This window comes from Numenius arquata, chromosome 16 (assembly GCF_964106895.1).
Source record: "Numenius arquata chromosome 16, bNumArq3.hap1.1, whole genome shotgun sequence".
NCBI lineage: Eukaryota > Metazoa > Chordata > Aves > Charadriiformes > Scolopacidae > Numenius > Numenius arquata.
Window position 1 is genome coordinate 12,998,378 of NC_133591.1, and position 17,474 is coordinate 13,015,851.

At 49.1% G+C, this 17,474-nt stretch overlaps 1 protein-coding gene across 2 annotated transcripts in view; it reads right to left on the minus strand.

Annotated features, from left to right (window-relative positions):
* Positions 1-17,474, minus strand: part of RBM19 (RNA binding motif protein 19) — a 74,427-nt gene that overhangs the window by 42,065 nt on the left and 14,888 nt on the right. For both annotated transcript variants that reach the window (XM_074159434.1, XM_074159433.1), the window contains 4 exons: positions 17,189-17,249; positions 15,389-15,468; positions 14,068-14,123; positions 12,467-12,583 (listed from right to left, as the gene is read on the minus strand). In XM_074159434.1, the coding sequence (XP_074015535.1) occupies positions 12,467-12,583; positions 14,068-14,123; positions 15,389-15,468; positions 17,189-17,249 (314 nt within the window). The remainder of the gene's footprint in view (positions 1-12,466; positions 12,584-14,067; positions 14,124-15,388; positions 15,469-17,188; positions 17,250-17,474) is intronic.

The following is a 17,474-nucleotide window of genomic DNA, read 5'->3' on the forward strand; positions in this document are numbered from 1 at the left end:
CAAGCAGCAGGGCTTGGGAAACCACCTCCCACCATCACCTGTCTGCCTCTAAACGGCCACAACCTCCCACGTACCCCCCAGAAGAAACATCTCTGCTTCAAGTGGAAGATCCCCTACACGGGAAAGGGGAAAAGCTCAGTATGTGCCCCTGGCACCCCAGAAAGCCAACCGCACCCTGGGCTGCATCAAAAGAAGCATGGCCAGAAGGACGAAAGGGGGGATTCTACCCCTCTGCTCCACTCTGGGAGACTCCATCTGGAGTGCTGTGTCCAGCTCTGGAGTCCTTGGCACAGGAAGGACATAGACCTGTTGAACCTGCTCCAGTGGAGGCCACGGAGATGCTGGGAGGGCTGGAGCCCCTCTGCTGTGAGGACAGGCTGAGAGAGTTGGGGGGGTTCAGCCTGGAGAAGAGAAGGCTCCGGGAAGACCTTTGAGCCCCTTCCAGTCCCTAAAGGGGCTCCAGGAAAGCTGGGGAGGGACTCTGGATCAGGGAGGGGAGCCACAGGACAAGGAGGAAGGGTTTTAAACTGAAAGAGGGGAGATGGAGATGAGATCTGGGGAAGAACTTCTTTGCTGTGAGGGTGGTGAGACCCTGGCCCAGGTTGCCCAGAGAAGCTGTGGCTGCCCCATCCCTGGAGGGGTTCAAGGCCAGGCTGGAGGGGGCTTAGAGCAACCTGGTCTGGTGGGAGGTGTCCCTGCCCAGGGCAGGGGGTGGGACTGCATGGTCTTTAAGGTCCCTTCCATCCCAAACCATTCTTTGATTCTTTGAATCTAAGAAGCATCACCACAGGCTGGTCGCATACAACGTGCCAGATGACACCCAGTGTTAGCCCTGCAAAAGGAGGTTCAAAAGAGCTTTTCTGCCATAACTCACTGCTCATAAGGTCAATGTAAAGGTGGGGGAAACACATGGCATCATGGAGAGATGGCAACATCCCCAAGGGATGTGGCTATGCAGGAGGAACCTGCTTTGTTCACACAGAGGATGGCCTTTTCGAGGAAGAGAGGACCTCGGAAAGGAATCAGAGCCAGAAAAGCACGAGCAGAGTTGATTAAAGAAATGGAGCAATGCCTGGATTCATAGATTCTCTAATGTTTAATTAGCAGTGATAACACCCGGCACTCGGCTGTGGGTACCAGAGGCTGGTGCTGCTGCTGGCACAGGATTTGTCGCTCTTGTCCTCCACTCCCAAGCGTCCAGGGGTCTGTGGGCAGGAGAGCCATGAGTCCCTCAGGGCTCAAGGGATTCCTCTTCCTGCACAGGCAGGTAACTCCCCTCCCAAGGTTTATTATAAAGCCTCCTAACGTGCCATTTCCTCCTCTGCTCTGCAAACCGGGAGACCTCAGCTGGTTTTTTGCTGCTGTATTTTGCCAAGTGCTGCAAGAAGAGCGACCACAGGGTACGTGATGAGAGAAAAGGGGAGGAGATGATCCTTCTGGCCCTAACCCACAAAAAAAAAAAAATAATTATAAAAGCACACGTGGACGAAAGCTGAGACACCTTCTAGGGATAAGAATAACAAAAATCGCTGGGGATGGTGCAGAATCCCCACTGTCAGAGAACCTTACGGGGCGGGGAACGAGCTGCCTGCCCCCAGGAGCCCCGAGAGTCCCAGCCCTACCTTGTGTGACAGTGAGAAGTCCCTGCAGAGGTGACAGCTCTGGCAGACGCAGTGAGCAAAACAGCCGAAAACGTTGCAGAAAAAGGGGGAGGAAGGATAAAGGCGGCAATGGCAGCCGGGGAAGCGATCTCTGCAAGGGAGAGCCAGGCTGAGCTTACTTGTATTAAAAAAGGAAAGGAAGGTTATGGGTTAAAAGACAACTTTTAAGCATCATCCTGGGTGCCCACAGGTAGGGCAGGGCAGGTTGGCAGCTCCCCTCCCCTCTCTCCATCCCTCCCCGAGACTTCCCCACTGCAGCAGTCCTAATTTCATGGGGTTTTTGCACAAGCAGCGGGGTGGAAAATGATCATCGGGAGGCAGCGCATGGAAAAGCACCCCCCTGTTCCCCAGATCCCCCCCCTTTCAAGGTGAGAAGCCCCAGCCCGGTCCCACAGCAAGGTTACCCATGAGCTTTCCACATCGCAGCTGTGATGTGGAGCCTGGTGGGGGGGGGACCCACGCTCCCCCCCATCCCCGTCACCCTCCTGGATGCTGACGAGAGAGACAGCGCAGTCCTGCGTGACAGCGTGAAATTAATATGATTTTGGGGGAAGCTGGCAGTGAGTAATGAGCATCTGAAATACCTGTCTCCACCCCCTCACCCCCTCCGAACTCTTTTAACCCTTCGGCTGCTAGCACAGCAGCGGGATCAAAGGGTGGGAAGAGTTAAGACCTAGGTTAAAGAGAACCAAAGAGGGGTCACGCAGCCCACCTGACAAGTGACTTTGCAGGACAAGTTGTGACACAAATCCCAAGGGTGCTGCTTGCCATCAGGCCCGAGATCAGCGCTCCTGGGCTTGGAAAAGTCATCACCGCTGCCTTTCCAATCAAGGGTCCACAGGGAGATGTCAATAAATAAATAAATAAATAAGGGGGACCAAACCTGTCCTCCAAACACCCCTGGGCACGTCCCAGGTGGTCATCCATGAGGGGACAGCCTGATATGCCCAGACCACCGGTGGGCAGCCTCTCTGTTCACAGGCAGGGCTGTGAGAAGAAGAAGAAAGGAGATAGTTTTCCCAGAGTCAGGTCCCCGGGTATCTAATAAAATGAGAATTTGGTCAGAAAGAAATGTCCCATCTTCAAGGGCAGCTTATGGGAACTCCTGGGTGTCTAGTAAGGGTCAATCCCATAACACCACCTTCCTGGTGGCCTCAGGAGCTTCCTCCTATAGTTAATTGCACCAAGTTCTCAATTTTAAGATCGCCTCTCCTCTTCCAGATGCCTGGAAGTGGTCAAGATACTGCTGGGAGAGGAGGAAAGGGACGAGAGAAGACAGATGGTCAGCTCGATCCGCCTTAGCTTGGTTTCTTCAGGGAAAGCCACACGCGGGCAGGAGCACAGACAAGAATGCTCATGGTGCCACCAGCTGCAGAAGCCAACGAGGTTCAAATGCCTTTGGCAGGGGGTCTGCCCCAGGGGAGGTAAGAGGGTGGGCGATGAAAGGTCCTTAATTGTAATCATACCCCAAGGCTTCAAATCCGCCGATCGGAAGAGGCAGAAATGCTGTAGCAGGCTTGAGGTTAAAAATCCCCATAATAACGCAAACAGAGATGCAAATAAAGGACACAATGTCATCCTGAGGAGAAAACTGTGATTCATTAGAGGCTTGTTCAGGACATTCTCATGAAGTGAGACTGAAAAATATATGCCGTATATGCCAGAGAAAGACAGGAAGGTGGGTGGACCAATGTCACCGTGCAAGAACTCTAGTTATAGAAATGCAACAGAAAGAAGAATTGTAAAATGAAAAAAATAATCATCTTGATTGCTCCTTGACTTAAAGGCTAAGACACAAGCTCACAAGTTAGTCCAGCGTCATTTCAACAGTGTAGATTCTGCAACCCCCCAGCTGCCAGCCCTCAAAGTAGCCTCAGTGGCCAAGGGACAATTTTGAAAATGAACAAGAACTGGCTACAACATAAGGCAAAAAAATAATGTTTTGCCTTCCTTATACATAGATGCGCAGACACTTTTCTTAACAATTCAGACAAAAGGAGACCTTGTAATATTAATAGCACCGAGTGGGTTATTTACAGGAGACAGCAGCTCCTCTGGGCTTTGGGTTTTGCTTCCTATCAAGGAGAAAAAGCCCACATGTACGCACACACGTGTGCCAGCCCCACTCGGCACAGAAAAACGGCAAAAACCTCAAAACAAAATCCCAGAGTTACATTTGAGTAAGACATTTCAACAGCAACCCCTTCCCCATTGCTCCCCACCTCCCTCCCCGAGCCCCTCCGCGTTGATGAGCAACGGAGCCTGGGTGGAAAACTAATTAAGTTCCATCAGGAGGTTCGGGCTTAGTGCCCTGGCGAGAGATGCTCCGGCAGGAGTCGAACGGAAGCAGCCTAGAAAACTCCCTTCGTTCACATCGGACAACTGGACTGCGCCAAAGCAGGCAGCCGAAAACTCCTCACCAGAGTTTTGGGGCGAGCAGAAAAGGGGACCTGAGGGTATGAAGTAGGCGGAGTGCAGAAAAGAGGGGAAAAAAATACATATAAAAATCAAGTATTGCAATGAATATTCAAGACGGGGGAAAAAGATGTGCTGAAAAAAATACTATCCTCCTCCCGCTCTTGGGGAGATCCACCTTTTAAAGCAACCCTGTCAAGATAACGCAGAGTTAAACATTTCCTTATCTATGTTAAACACCTTTATGATTCAAACTGAAAAACAGCGCTGAAAAATCTATTTCGCTCCCCCCCCCGCCCCATGGCTCATTTTGGATAGTCAAATTAAAGCGGCCGGTTACATTTCTGGTCTCTGAACATCAGCCCAACGTTGCTGTGTTTGGGTTTCCAGCACATAAAGAAAGGGCTTGAAGAAGGACCACGAAAATATGTTTAATTTACAATTTTTGAGATAGCGAAAGAAAGAAACCAGCCCAGCAGATCCCTGTGTTCTCATCCAGAGCTCTCAACTCACGAAGCTGGTGCGCGCATCCGCAAATTGCTGCCCAGAAAAGCACCTGCACCCTGCCTTTCCCTCTCCACCCACAATTTGGACGCGGGAGCACACAAGGATTCATAAATCCCCCGCGCTGAGCCGGGCTGCAAGGATGCACCTGGGGCAGGATGGGCAGGAGAACGAGCTTTGTGCAAAGGCAGATGACACAGGGTGGTCCAGCAGCCCAGCGTAAGGGGAAAGACCTAAGTCATCCAACAGCACCCCACAAGAGGGGAAAATGGGGGGGGGGGTAACAGAGACCAGGGGTGGGAGGAGAGTCAGGTATGTGGTGGGAGCATGGGAGGACCACAGCAGCTCAGCAAAAGGGCACTGAGGAGTCAGGACCTGGTGCAAACACCATTCCCTGGTCTGCTGGAAGGGTGCAGGGAGGAGACACTGCCACGGACACGGTAAAGAAACTCCATCTTCTCCTTGCAAACCAAAAACCCAGAGTTCCTCAGCCAGGACGGAGGGAGCAATCAACCAAACAGCTTCCCAACCACGCTGAAGACAACACGTCCAAGTGCTGGGAAGCTTCAATCCAGAGCAGCGTCCTGCAGCCCCCCCATGCCAGACACGCTCCTCCTCAGACGCTCAGCAGCCCAAGGCACAGACCTTGCATCCTAATTAGGAAGCTGAAATCCAGCATTAACGAGCACAAAGCGCCACATCATCTGCTGGCATCATTGGAAACCGCTTGCATTCCCATCTCCTGAGGATGTGGCCTTGAACCATCTCACTGATGCTCCTTCCCACACATGCAGCCCTGCCATGCTCCGGGTTCGGACCATGGTTTTGGGAAGCCACCTTTAAAACAAGAAGGGTCTCTATCCCTGGAGATAGACCAAAACAGGGCAAAAGCACTGTTAGCATGGGAATCCACCCATGCTAAAAGATAAAGATATGAAGATATAAAGATATCAGAGCACCAGCATGTGCACTTGGATGCAAATCACCATGTCATCGAGTGCCTGTAACCTCAGGGCACTCCATGGCTGGGACCAGGGATCCAAAGAGAGATGTCTTCTTTGGGGATCTCAAAGAACTATGGGTCACTTTCTTAACCCACCCATTTGTTTCCTCACAAACCCGACACTGCAATCTCACTCAACGCCAAACCCAACTCGGAGGCATCATTCCTGCTGTCAGAGCTCTGACAGCAGGAATGAGCCATGTTCCAGGTCTTGCTCCTCAAAAGTGTTTTTGACAGGTTTCCACCTGAATGTGTGCCTCTTGGCAAGATACACGTTCCACAGTCCTTCCGTGTGCAGGCACCAGGGGAAGCCAGAAGGGTGGGATCCAAGCAATGAAGGAGGCTGCTGGGCCACAGGTACCAGACTGTGGAAGACCAAGAGGCTCTTCCTCAGCAGAAGTAGCCTCCTGGAGAGAAGTGGCCTGTTGCTTTGGGGAACATCTTCGTATTCACTGATAAGGAAGCAGAAACTATTCGCTTTAAACCAGTAACCACACACAGGTAGGACAAGAGACATTTAGATGATGGGCTTTGCTCAGTACCCAAACAGCTCCCCCTGCCCTTTTCTGAGTCCTCCAGACCGGGTCTAGTTGGAGACTTGATAAAACAACTCAGAAACGCAGCTTAACCTGCTCATGGAGAAAACCCAGATGAACAGGGAATGAACCCAACAGCGGTTTCCACCACAAGAAAGGGTTGATGATCTGCTCCACTTCCTTCCACCAGTACCATAGCCCAGCGTGACCAACACCTGCACATCTACCAACCCTGCCCTGTCCTCCCTGCCCCTCAAATAATAGTCTCGATATTTTATCTATGTCAATTTAATTTTGTTTTGATTGTAAAGGGCTAAGAGCATAATAAATAGGAGTTTTTGTAGTCCTGGGAATCACAACTGTGTTTGCAATGCGCATGCCCTGACCGGGGCTCTGTAGGGTGCTGGGGGGAGTCTCCAGCTGTTGAACAGCAGAGAAAGATCTGCACTTTGGCTTTCCACAGGAGGACACAGCACACGCTGGGGGACATCACTCCCAGCAGACGGTGAGGAGCTAAACCAGCGATCCGGCCAGGAGACGTCTCACCTAGGACAGGTCTGCTGATATGGTCGGATGGCAGGAGGAACAGGCAGACCAGTGGTCACTGGGAATCACTGAGCTTCTCCACCGTCTCCAGACTGGACCTCCAGCACGGCCTCAGCAGCTCCTGGGGCTTCTCCCCACCATCCCACCCACCAGCTCCATGCCTGTCCTATCCCCAGCAGCCCCTTACACCACGAGGAGGTGCTTGCTGTGACTTCTGCAGCTCCCCCCGCAGCCACAGACCATCCAACTGCAGGGGGACAGTATGGAAAGAAAATTTTAAGCAGCTCAGAGGAAACAGCAATGGATTTCGAAATATTTCTAGCACAACATCCTGGGCTTTTAAAGCAAAAGCATCACTTGCAGAATAATCTGACCTTAGACTGTTGAGCAAGCGATGCTTGAAGCGCTGTGCATCCTAGGGCTGTTTGCACTGTATATTCTAATTAATACCACCCAGCACTTGCTTAACGAACTCACATGTTTATGAAGGGACTAATTTTTTTTCTTCCTCCTCCACCTTTCAGTAGCAAAGATTTCCACGGCTTCAACAGGGCAACGTTAGTCTGGGAAGGAGAAATTGTCTCCAGTCATGTAGACTCCATTACTGGGAGAAAGGTGTGAACAGCAAGTGTGTCTGGCAGACGGATTCATTATACCACCGTGTCCTTTATAATGGGAAATGAAAAGCCCATTCTGATAACTACACTTTATTATAATAGGTCAGAAGAAGTGAAAGGCATCATCTTATAAAATTAACTTCATAAAGACTGGCTTGAAAAAAAAATAAATCTCTGCCAGTTTATCCACTGTATCTTTCTTCAGAGATTTTTTTTTTTTTTTTTTTTTCCTTCTTCTTCTAGAAGAGACAGGACTCCAAAGTCTTGTCCTACTGGTTGTCTTCACTTTTACCCTCTATCAGAGGGAATAGATCTGTTTTCTCCTAATCAGTCCCAGGCACTTGTTTTGCCAGATGCAATAAATGCCACGTCTTTTGTCAAGACGGAGAAAATAGTCAGCAAAGTAGTTAAAATTAAAAGAGACACCCATCCCCGAAGGTCTTCCCAAGCAGCAACATTACTTTCTTTGTAGGAAAGTCAGAATATGGAGATAAATGCACCCGATAACCTGTTCCCTACTCTGGCACACCTTTCCATTGCTTCTTCTGCTGGCTGCTTCTTTAGGCAAACTCAAGTCCAGTGTCTCAGCTGATAATACTTTTATGATTTTACAGCTTTACACCACGTGTTTGACATTGGTTCCTGCAGGCGAACAGCAAAGGACGGCCAAGAGGGACACTAAAACAACTTCCACACTCACAGACCTGCCATCTGATCTCCCTCCGAATTTTGAGGCTTAGGGTCTACAGCAACTAATTGGCAGAGGAAGGCTGGAAGTTGCAATTTTTGGAGAATTTATAGATACAGACCCAATGGTAAGTTCTCAGCTATATTTTGCAAAGAAAAGAGGAAGCGGTGCCAGCCCCAAAACATCCTACTTGAGATGCAACTCTAGTATCTGCTTCCTTCAGCCGTACAAGCATCAGGCATGTCAAAGTCTAGGCAGATTTTCTACCCCTCAGGTTGCATTTGATTGGGCTAGAAATCTTTAAGAAGTCTTTTTCTAAATCTAATCGTCCCCCCTTTAGGGAAAATAAAACATACACCTCTTTGAAATGTTACATGCCAACTGCAAAACAGCCTTGTTTTTAATATTCAGGCGAGTTGGTGCGGAGAGAGAGAAGGAGGATGGAAGAGGATGCTGCGAAACAAAATAGTTAATTGGAACTTCCAATGAAGGCTGCATGGATCTAATGCGATAGATTTTAAAGGAGCCTAATTTTCAGAAATTGCCAGAGCTCCAATCTGTGAAAATGTGGCCTTTCAGTTCTCCAATTCAGCTTGCCACATCTAGAGTTCCTTTTGAAAAAAAAAAAAAAAAAAAAAAAAGTAATAAAAATCTTGCCATAAAAGCCCCCCAATTTGGTAGCAAAAATTAGCAGGCTTCATGGGATATCAATCCCTTTGTCTCTCCTCCCCTAACTACGGCTCTTTGGAAGAGCTAAGGACCATTTGCCTTTTGTTATTTTTCCAGGTAGTAAAGATAAGAGTAGCATCTAATAAGGAACAAAAATGAGGGGGAAAAAAACCCCACCACACCCACAAAAGCTAAATCTTCACACCTAGCCCAAAACCAGCCCCTATAATTGAAAAGCATTTCTCTCTCTGAAGAAAATAACACCTATCAGGTCTCGAGAAAAAAAAATATAAATAATAAAATGCCCCGAAGGTGCGAGAGTGGCTAACACCTCCCGCAGAAGATGGCAAGACACGCTCTGAACCAGCCCCGTGCACCCCAGGAAGGCCATGGGGTCTGGTGTGGAAGGTGGGCAGCACCTGAGGCTCACGGACCCTGCAAGAAGACATTTATTTTCCGGGCAGAGGATTTTAGCTGTTAACCACAGCATTCATGACTCCCGTACGGAGAAAGATAAGCACCACCTTTCTCCAGCCCAAGAATTAGAACTCCCCAAACTCCAAAATTCAATGAAACGCATTTGCTTCGAATCTCCTGCAAACTGGGAGGTTGGGGGGGGGGGGGGGGGAAATCAATGTGAATTTTAGACCCAGCCACAGACCTTTCCCAAGGGGCTCCCTGGTCTTCTTCCTCCCTGGGATCTGCCTTGCCGCTGGGGATGGGCAGGAGGAACGGGTATGCTCATGATACAGAGGACACGTGCGATGGGAAGCACATGTGTCCCCAAGCGCTTCCAAAGAACAGTCCAGAACCCTTCCTCGTGGTTTGCACCCATCACTGGATCAGCTGGGGAAGGGCACCAGCAAGGGAGGACACACACAGGATGACCACGGTCCACCTTCCACTGCTGGGAGAACACCAACCACGGCACGGGGCAAGCCTAAAAACATTTAAGCAATGGATCCATAAACACATTAAAAAGCACAAAGACAACCAGGGCAGGATTTCCTGAACTGCCCTTTCAGAAGGCCTTGCAAAATTCGCTATTCAAAACACCCAACCCCCTTGTTTTGCTCTTCCAGTGTCATTAACACCTACCGGGGGTCCATTTGAAAAGACGACTCAGCTCCCTGGCAAAGCTCAAAACATGGAAAAATATATACATATATGTATTTCCAAATAAATGTCTATATCGCCAAATATTAATAGATATTTATATGGAAATACCAAATATATATAGATATATATTTGGAAATATATATTTGTATAATATATGTATTTTTCTGGGGTAATACATACACACAGTAATATATACATAAATATATATATAAACTGTTTGTCTGTGTGTATTTATTAATTTTTCTCCTGCCCAGGCAATTCAGAAAGGATTAAAAAAAAAAGCTGGCACAGAAGGAAGCAGGTTGGGAGACATCAGCTGGGAAGTGGCTTTTGAGCCTGTGAAACAATGGAGGAGATGCTGGCCCTGCAAAGCCCCCCACCTCCGCACGCCTGGGGGCTGCTGCCCTGCACGGCGATGCCCCCCCAGCATAGCTCGGTGGTCCCCAGGCTGGCTGTCCCTTGCTGTCCCCAGGCTGGCGGTGGTCCCCAGCCAGCTTTTCCTGGGCAGGCTAAGAGTGCCCCCTGCAGCCGCCCGTGCCACCTCCGCTGCCGAGCGATTGTTCACCACTTCCAATAAATAAATAACAAAATACAAATCAGACAGGTTCCTAAATGCAGAATGAGCTAAAAGCTCCAGAGCAAAGGCTTCTGATTTAAAAACACGCAAAAAAAAAAAAAAAGAAAAGCAATCTAGGAGGATGAAGTGTTTAGTAGCGCTCCGTCATGCCTGGTTTTCACCACTCTGAAGGAAAGGAGGGATGGCAGGGGTGGAGGGAGGATTGTGGGTCCCCCCCACCCCCGCCCCAAGCCGCTGGCTTTTGTTTTGAGGATAAGACACGCATCTCCGAATATCTTAGGTAAATGAAACGGATGTCCACGCGTCGCTCCGAGAGCGCTGTCACCAGCGCAGGCGGCTGGGAGCTGCGTGTTCCTTGCAATATTAATCAGAGGGTTCTTCTACCCCTCCTCTGGCAGCGCCGAGGTGCGAGACAAGACAGGAGGAAAAAAGCCTACCAAAACCCACCCCCCTCCAGTCTCTGCTGGGCTTGTCTATCCTCGTGACATACATAAACCTTCCAGCTCCTTCAACTGAACCCAGGGCCCTAGAAGGTAAATAGATGCCCCTGGTTTTGTTTGCTCCAGCTTTACGAAGGTCACGTCTGTAGCCACACGGTGCTGGGTTTTACAGCAGCGGTGCCCCACGTGCTAAGAAAACTCACCACAGTGACTTGGAAGCCCACGTTTGGTTTTTGTTTTTTTGCTGTGTTTCACTAAAACCTCTCAGGGCAGCATTGAAACGATAGCATCCAACCTGCACAGCACAAGCAAGAAAAACCTTTTGCTCTTCTGCAGGGATCTCTAGGCTGTGCCTACCGTCACCCTTCCCCGACATGTGTCCAAGAGCCACATCACGGTCTGCATCCAGTTAAATCTCCAGAGCCCACCCCAAAAAAGTGCTGCAACATCCAGTTTTCCTCCCCACCTCGCGAGGAAACAGCCTACGAGCCACGTGGGAGCCACTGTCCCTGCCTGTGGGCAAGGCAGGAGAACATCACACGCTCATAAAGTAGGTAAAATTCACTGTACGAAGGGAAACTCACCGTTTCTGCCACAACCAACAAATCACTGCCCCGCGGCTCCTTGCAAGGAGGTTTTCACTGCGTGGTCTGGGGAGGTGTCAAAGGGTTAAGTGATTCCTCAACTCGGTCCCTTTGGGAAGAGACACCACGGCCCTGACCAGACGAAAGTGCCTGCCTTTTGCTTAGAAGAAAACCCACCTCCTAACACAGTACTTCCCCATTTCATTTTCCAGATGGGAAAAAACAATGGGCAGAGTTGGACACTGATTCCCCCAAACTCCTTCTGCAAACCAGCAGCAGAGCTGGGTCCATGGCCTGGGTCAAAGAGCAAGAGATTCTCCTCCTGGGAGATGAAGAAATACTGTATTTTACAAAATTTCACCTCTTTTCTGGGATGCGTTACAAGGCTTAATAAGAGCTAAGGATACAAAGAAAACAGCGCTTAGCCAGTCCACAGAAGAACGCAGATCCCAAAATCCCTACCCAAGGCTCAGCCCTCTCCCAGACAGGTCTCACGGCTGACGTGGTATTTCCTGGCGGAGGGGGTGTTACAGACAGCACAGTCCCACATCCTTAGGGACACGGGGCTGCCGACCACAGAGGATACGAAGCAAGGGCAGGAAAACACTTCTGGAAGGGAAAACAAGACCTAAGTGCTCCCTCCACGATGGGAAGGAGCCAAACCATCACGTGAGAAAGACAGATGGAGGAGCTGCTGTCTGCAGCGGCTCTCGGTGCTCCTCCCCATCCAGGTGTGCCGAGCATCAGGAAAGCTGCTGCACGCCTCTCAGGCAAGAGGAAAAAGAAATAAATCCAATCCTATGTCATCTACTCGACAGGCAGGGAAGATCCTGAAGCTCCGTGGGTGTCTGCTGCACGGCAACGGGCCACCGGTCTGACAGTGGCTCCAGCCAAAACACTGGCTGATGTGATCCCTGTCTCACCAGTAGGATTTCTACACTGCTATAACCTGCCAAGCCATTTGTATTTACATCCAACAAAAGGCTTCTTTACTTCCAGAAAGAAAACAAAACTCATTTACAATCCGACACAGCAAGATCCCGTATGAAAATCACCCCAGCTCCAGCCTGGAGCACTCTGCAGACCCGATGGGAAGCGCTTTCCTACCTGAAGAGTTCCCTGATTTCCCTGATGGTGGCCTGGAACGGGATGTTTCGGACCAGGATCTTGGAAGTTTTCTGCTTCTTGACGGTTTGTTTCTTTCGGGAGGATTTCACAGCGGGCCTAGGAAGTCAAGAGAAAGAGGGGGGGGGGTAAGGACCACGGTGCAGCAAAACACCCATTGCATCCCGGCTCCTTCAAAATTAGGAATGCAGAAAAATTAGCCAACGAGGGTCACACCGACATCATCGCTGGCATCTTACTGGTGACAATGGGAATGTCACACAGCACATGGAGAAGGAATGAAGCGATTTAAATCCTACATCTGAAAATCAAAGTTTCCAGCTTGCTGACTGCCAGCTCAGTTGATGTCGGGCAGGAGGCCTGGACTCAGATTTGCCAATAACTTCTGTTTTGACATCAAATGTTCTCCATTCAGTTGTCAGGAGAATGTACTATTTAATATATTTTTAAAAACAGCTTAACATAACCTAATTTTGATTCTTCTTCTTGCTGGCTTAGAAAATAGCAAATGAAGTTTTTGAATAGATTATTAATTTTTTTTTTTTTCTTTTTAACTTCAGAATTGTATCGCATTTGAACAAGGTAAGAATTTACCTCATAGAAAACACAGCAGCTTATTTCAAAAAGCAAAGCATCCCACGTTGTAGGCTGGATACCTACCGAAGGGGTTTTAGAAATTAATAAACCATTTTTAATCTGTTTTAAAGAACTGAAATCGGAAGTGCAGACAGGGAGCTGTCACACTGTTCCTGCTCCTCAGGGACCAGACTTTCAAGCAAATTTTGACATTTTAGAGATACCTTCTTCAGTAGGGTTTCCAAAGTGTCTATAGGACAGGTTTTAGGTGCCAACGTTCACCTTTAAACGTCTGGATTAATTTTCAACTTTGGACTTAAAAGGTTCTGTACTGGATAAAAACAAGGAAGGAAACCCTAAATCCAAGTAAATTCACCCACAATTAACCATCCCCTCTGCACCTGACAGCCCAAACAAAAGAAGTTAAATCCAAATTTTTATTCAAGCAAGAAAAAACCCCAAAGAACCCAGTTTTTGTCTTGATTTGATGAGAATTGGCAGCAGAACATTATTCTTAAGCGGCTGTTCCTCCCAATGAGTTAGGCTAAAAGATTTCATTGCCCAGAGAATATTTGTCTTCCAGAACTCTTTAAACCCACTGGAACTTGGGCTGTCAGTTGATTTTGCAACGTTGAGCAAACTGTCATCAAAGGAGAGGTTTTAGAGGAGTCTTTTCCTTGAGGGTGGAAGAAAACTCAAGTGCCTGGTGCTCATTTTTGGGGTGCCACTACTGCACGCTGCTTAGGGGTTTTAACTGGAAATACATCATTTAGCGAGTGAACACCTTCGCGTTGGCTATTCGCCATTTTTTTCAAGTAAGATTGACTAAAGTGATTCTGAGAGAAGCACAAGGAAGGCTGATGCGCTGAGCAGTCGGAGCACCACTGATCACATCCCTCACGATGCAGAAACGTTAAGTAAAAACAAAAAAATCAAGAACTTAAGAACCCACCAAGCATTGCTGTACCTTAAACGTAACCTGGTTAGAAGCAAGACATAAGCTTTACCTGGTAGCTCGCTCCGAGATTTTCACTTCCAGCTTATGGCCATCTACAGAGCAGCCCTGAAAGTTAAAACAAAGGAAAAACAACAGAAAAAATAAATAATAAAAATAATCAGAATCACAACAGCTTCCAAGCTTTCAGAATACAAGCGAAACATTTCATATCTTGCTCTTTCCCGTATATTCTTCCCTTTCTCCCTGCCAAAGTTTTTCTCTGTTGAACACCGAGGCTTCCGATAGGAGGTTGGAGAGCACTTAACTGACTGAAGCAGCAGCTCTAGCTGTCCATCAATCTCAGCTCTGCCACTAAATTGGCAAAGATGGGTCACTTCGCTTCTCTGAGCTATGGTTTCCTCTACCTCTAGACTGCAAACTCTTCACCGGCTTACGATTTCCTCTGGAATGAGCCAAGGATGTTTTATTGGCCATCGGTAGCCAATACGGTGAGGGTCTTCTGTCTCTTGCTTCCTGCTCCTCAAAGAACTTTCCTACAGTTCAGCACTGAAAACAAGCAGCTTCTTGTCTAATCACCCCGACAGGGTACACGACATGCAAAGGCGCTATGCTGGGACCCTGGAGCCCTCCTGCCCATTCCCTCCACAAAAATAATACCCATTTCCCTGCTTTCTCTCTTCCCCAGGATTCTGCCTTTCAAAAGGATGGAGGAGACACATCTACCCAAGGCTTCCCCAAGGCTGTGGAATGGGAAAATCCCACCTGTTGAAGGTGGGACTCATGGACTGTGATCACTGAACATGATTACACAGAGTAATTCCTTCACATCTGCCTAGAAAGGGATCACTCCAGCTGTCTGGCCCACACCACCCAGGTAGCGAGGACCAAACACTCCTTTTTCTAGCAGCAGAGTGTGATTTACTCCTTATTTTTGGTGCAGCCAAACCCCGTGGCCTGTGCCATGGAGCAGGCAGGAGGCTAGAAGACCCTGGAGCAACGGCAGAGCCACAGAGGGGAAGGCCAGACTCTGCAGCACTAAATACCAAGCAATATTTATTCTCATTGCGAGTGGGAGCCTGGGTCTCTGTCACCTCTGCAAAGGACACTTTGCAGAATAAACTCATTAAATTTCAATCATTGCGTATCTTCTGCCACCTCCGTATTGGATCAGCGCTAGGAAATGCTCTCTTTCTCATGAGGTCTTGTCCCTTTACAAACCCTCTTTCCTGGCCCATTCTAGAGGCTTCTCCGTCTGCACAGCGTAAGTCACAGCACCGACATCCTCAGCTACATGTTGGATCTTACAGTCCATCCAAGCCTTTGCCTACCATCTCTGGAAAGAAATCTGGACCGAGAACGCCCAAGCTCACCTGGAGCCGGCGAAGGGCCTTTTGGGCACTCTCCGGCTTCTTGTACTCCACAAATCCAAAGCCCATCGAAAGCAAAGCGCCTGTCGGAATATAAAGGGGACTCATTAAGCCAGCAGGAAGCAGTGACGATATTAAGCAGAAGATTTAAAAACAAAAGAGAAGCAAGCACCGATTGCCAAAACTGAGCGGAATTGGAACTAGTACCCCAGGCAAAGGGCCAGGCTACCCATGCCCTGGCACCGATGCTCCTCACAAGCACCAAGATGATCAGAGGCTACAGCCCCTCTGCTGTGAGGACAGGCTGAGAGAGTTGGGGGGGTTCAGCCTGGAGAAGAGAAGGTTCCGGGAAGATCTTAGAACCCCTTCCAGTCCCTAAAGGGGCTCCAGGAAAGCTGGGGAGGGACTCTTGATCGGGGAGGGGAGCCACAGGACGAGGGGGAAGGGTTTGACACTGGGGAGATTGAGCTGAGATCTCAGGAAGAAACTCTTTGCTGTGAGGGTGGTGAGACCCTGGCCCAGGTTGCCCAGAGAAGCTGTGGCTGCCCCATCCCTGGAGGGGTTCAAGGCCAGGTTGGACAGGGCTTTGAGCAACGTGGTCTGATGGGAGGTGACCCTGCCCAAGGCAGGTGTGTGGAACTGGGTGGTCTTTAAGGTCCCCTCCAACCCAAACCATTCTATGATTCTACGATTTGAGATGGGTTTCAGTTTGGACTGACACATGCTGCATTTCCCACCATCGCAAAGCACAAGCTCTGTGTTCCAGTTCAGAGAGAAAATCCCTTTGAGATCTCCAAGGCACAAAAGGAGCAAACTCCTCCTATAAATCTGGGCAGGCAGCTGCCAGTTCCACTCCAAAGGAGGAGACATCTACAAAGGTTTGCAGCCCCCACAGTCACGCCATGCTTCTGAGGAACACCCTGACTAGCACAAGAGCCATAATCGAGGCTGGATGAGGAAAAATCTACATGCAAAAGCATATGCAAAAACATAACACCCAGTTTCCAACTTCCAGACTTCAACGGTAGCCGACTGTAGGGGTGACCCCACAGTGACAGAAGGGGATGGCTTTGGTAGGTGGTACGAGATCAGCCCAGACTCAAATGTCTGGCCATGAGCAGGCCTACAGCCAGACATGCGAGCAGCACTGAAGAGTTTGCTTTATTTCTTTTTCTTTCAGTGGATCTGAGTTTTCAAGCACCTCATGCAAAAGGAACCCTGCTAAGGCAAAATCCCATGAAGCCGTGCAACTCCCTCGTCTGAAACCCAGAAGGAAGACACAGCCCATCCAGCCAACGCTTGCCTTGAGCAAACTCTTCCCTGGCCAACCACCCAAGAAGATGAGCCCAGTCAAAGCAACAGGCATCACCGCAAGCTGCTGGGTCGGAAGCTGACGGGCAGAAGGCCCACCAAGCTCACTCAGCACAGCGCTCCACCAGGTATCCTTGAAAATCCTGGCCATGATTGCGGATAAAGCACTTCATGCGCCGGTTTAATCATCGTGGGGCACTGGCTCCTTTCAACTTGCATCCCGCTCTCTTCTGTCATCCTGAAGGAGTTGGCTTCTCTATCTAAAGATCTAAGAGAAGGCCACGTCTCCACAAATCCCACAATTGAGCTTAACCTTCTAGACCGAACCCCGGGGGTATTTTTGGTTGCTGCTTTCAGCCATTTCAACAGGCACACTTGGAGAAATATTAAGGATTTCGCCAACGAGAAGGCAGATGAATGCTAAAGCGACGCCACACCTGAGCCCTCAGCAACCAGCCGAGGGAAGGAATTGAACAGCAACATCTAGAGTACCTGCTTTGTCTTTCTTCTTGGATATTGTGCAGCTCTTCACGGCTCCCACTTTGGAGAATGTCTGCAAGGAATTGGGACACGTGATTCAGTTCCCTTTGTCACAGGCTTACAGCTCAACTCGAGTGACAATGTGGCCCTCTTCCAGAGCCAGGAGCCCACCTCCCCCCAGTGCACACCTGAGAAGCAGTCAGTGCAGCTGTGTCTTTTCTTATAACATTATTTCTGTCCAAATATACACACACAGACAGATTTGTTAATGATATCAATACGCACATCCCCAGAAGTC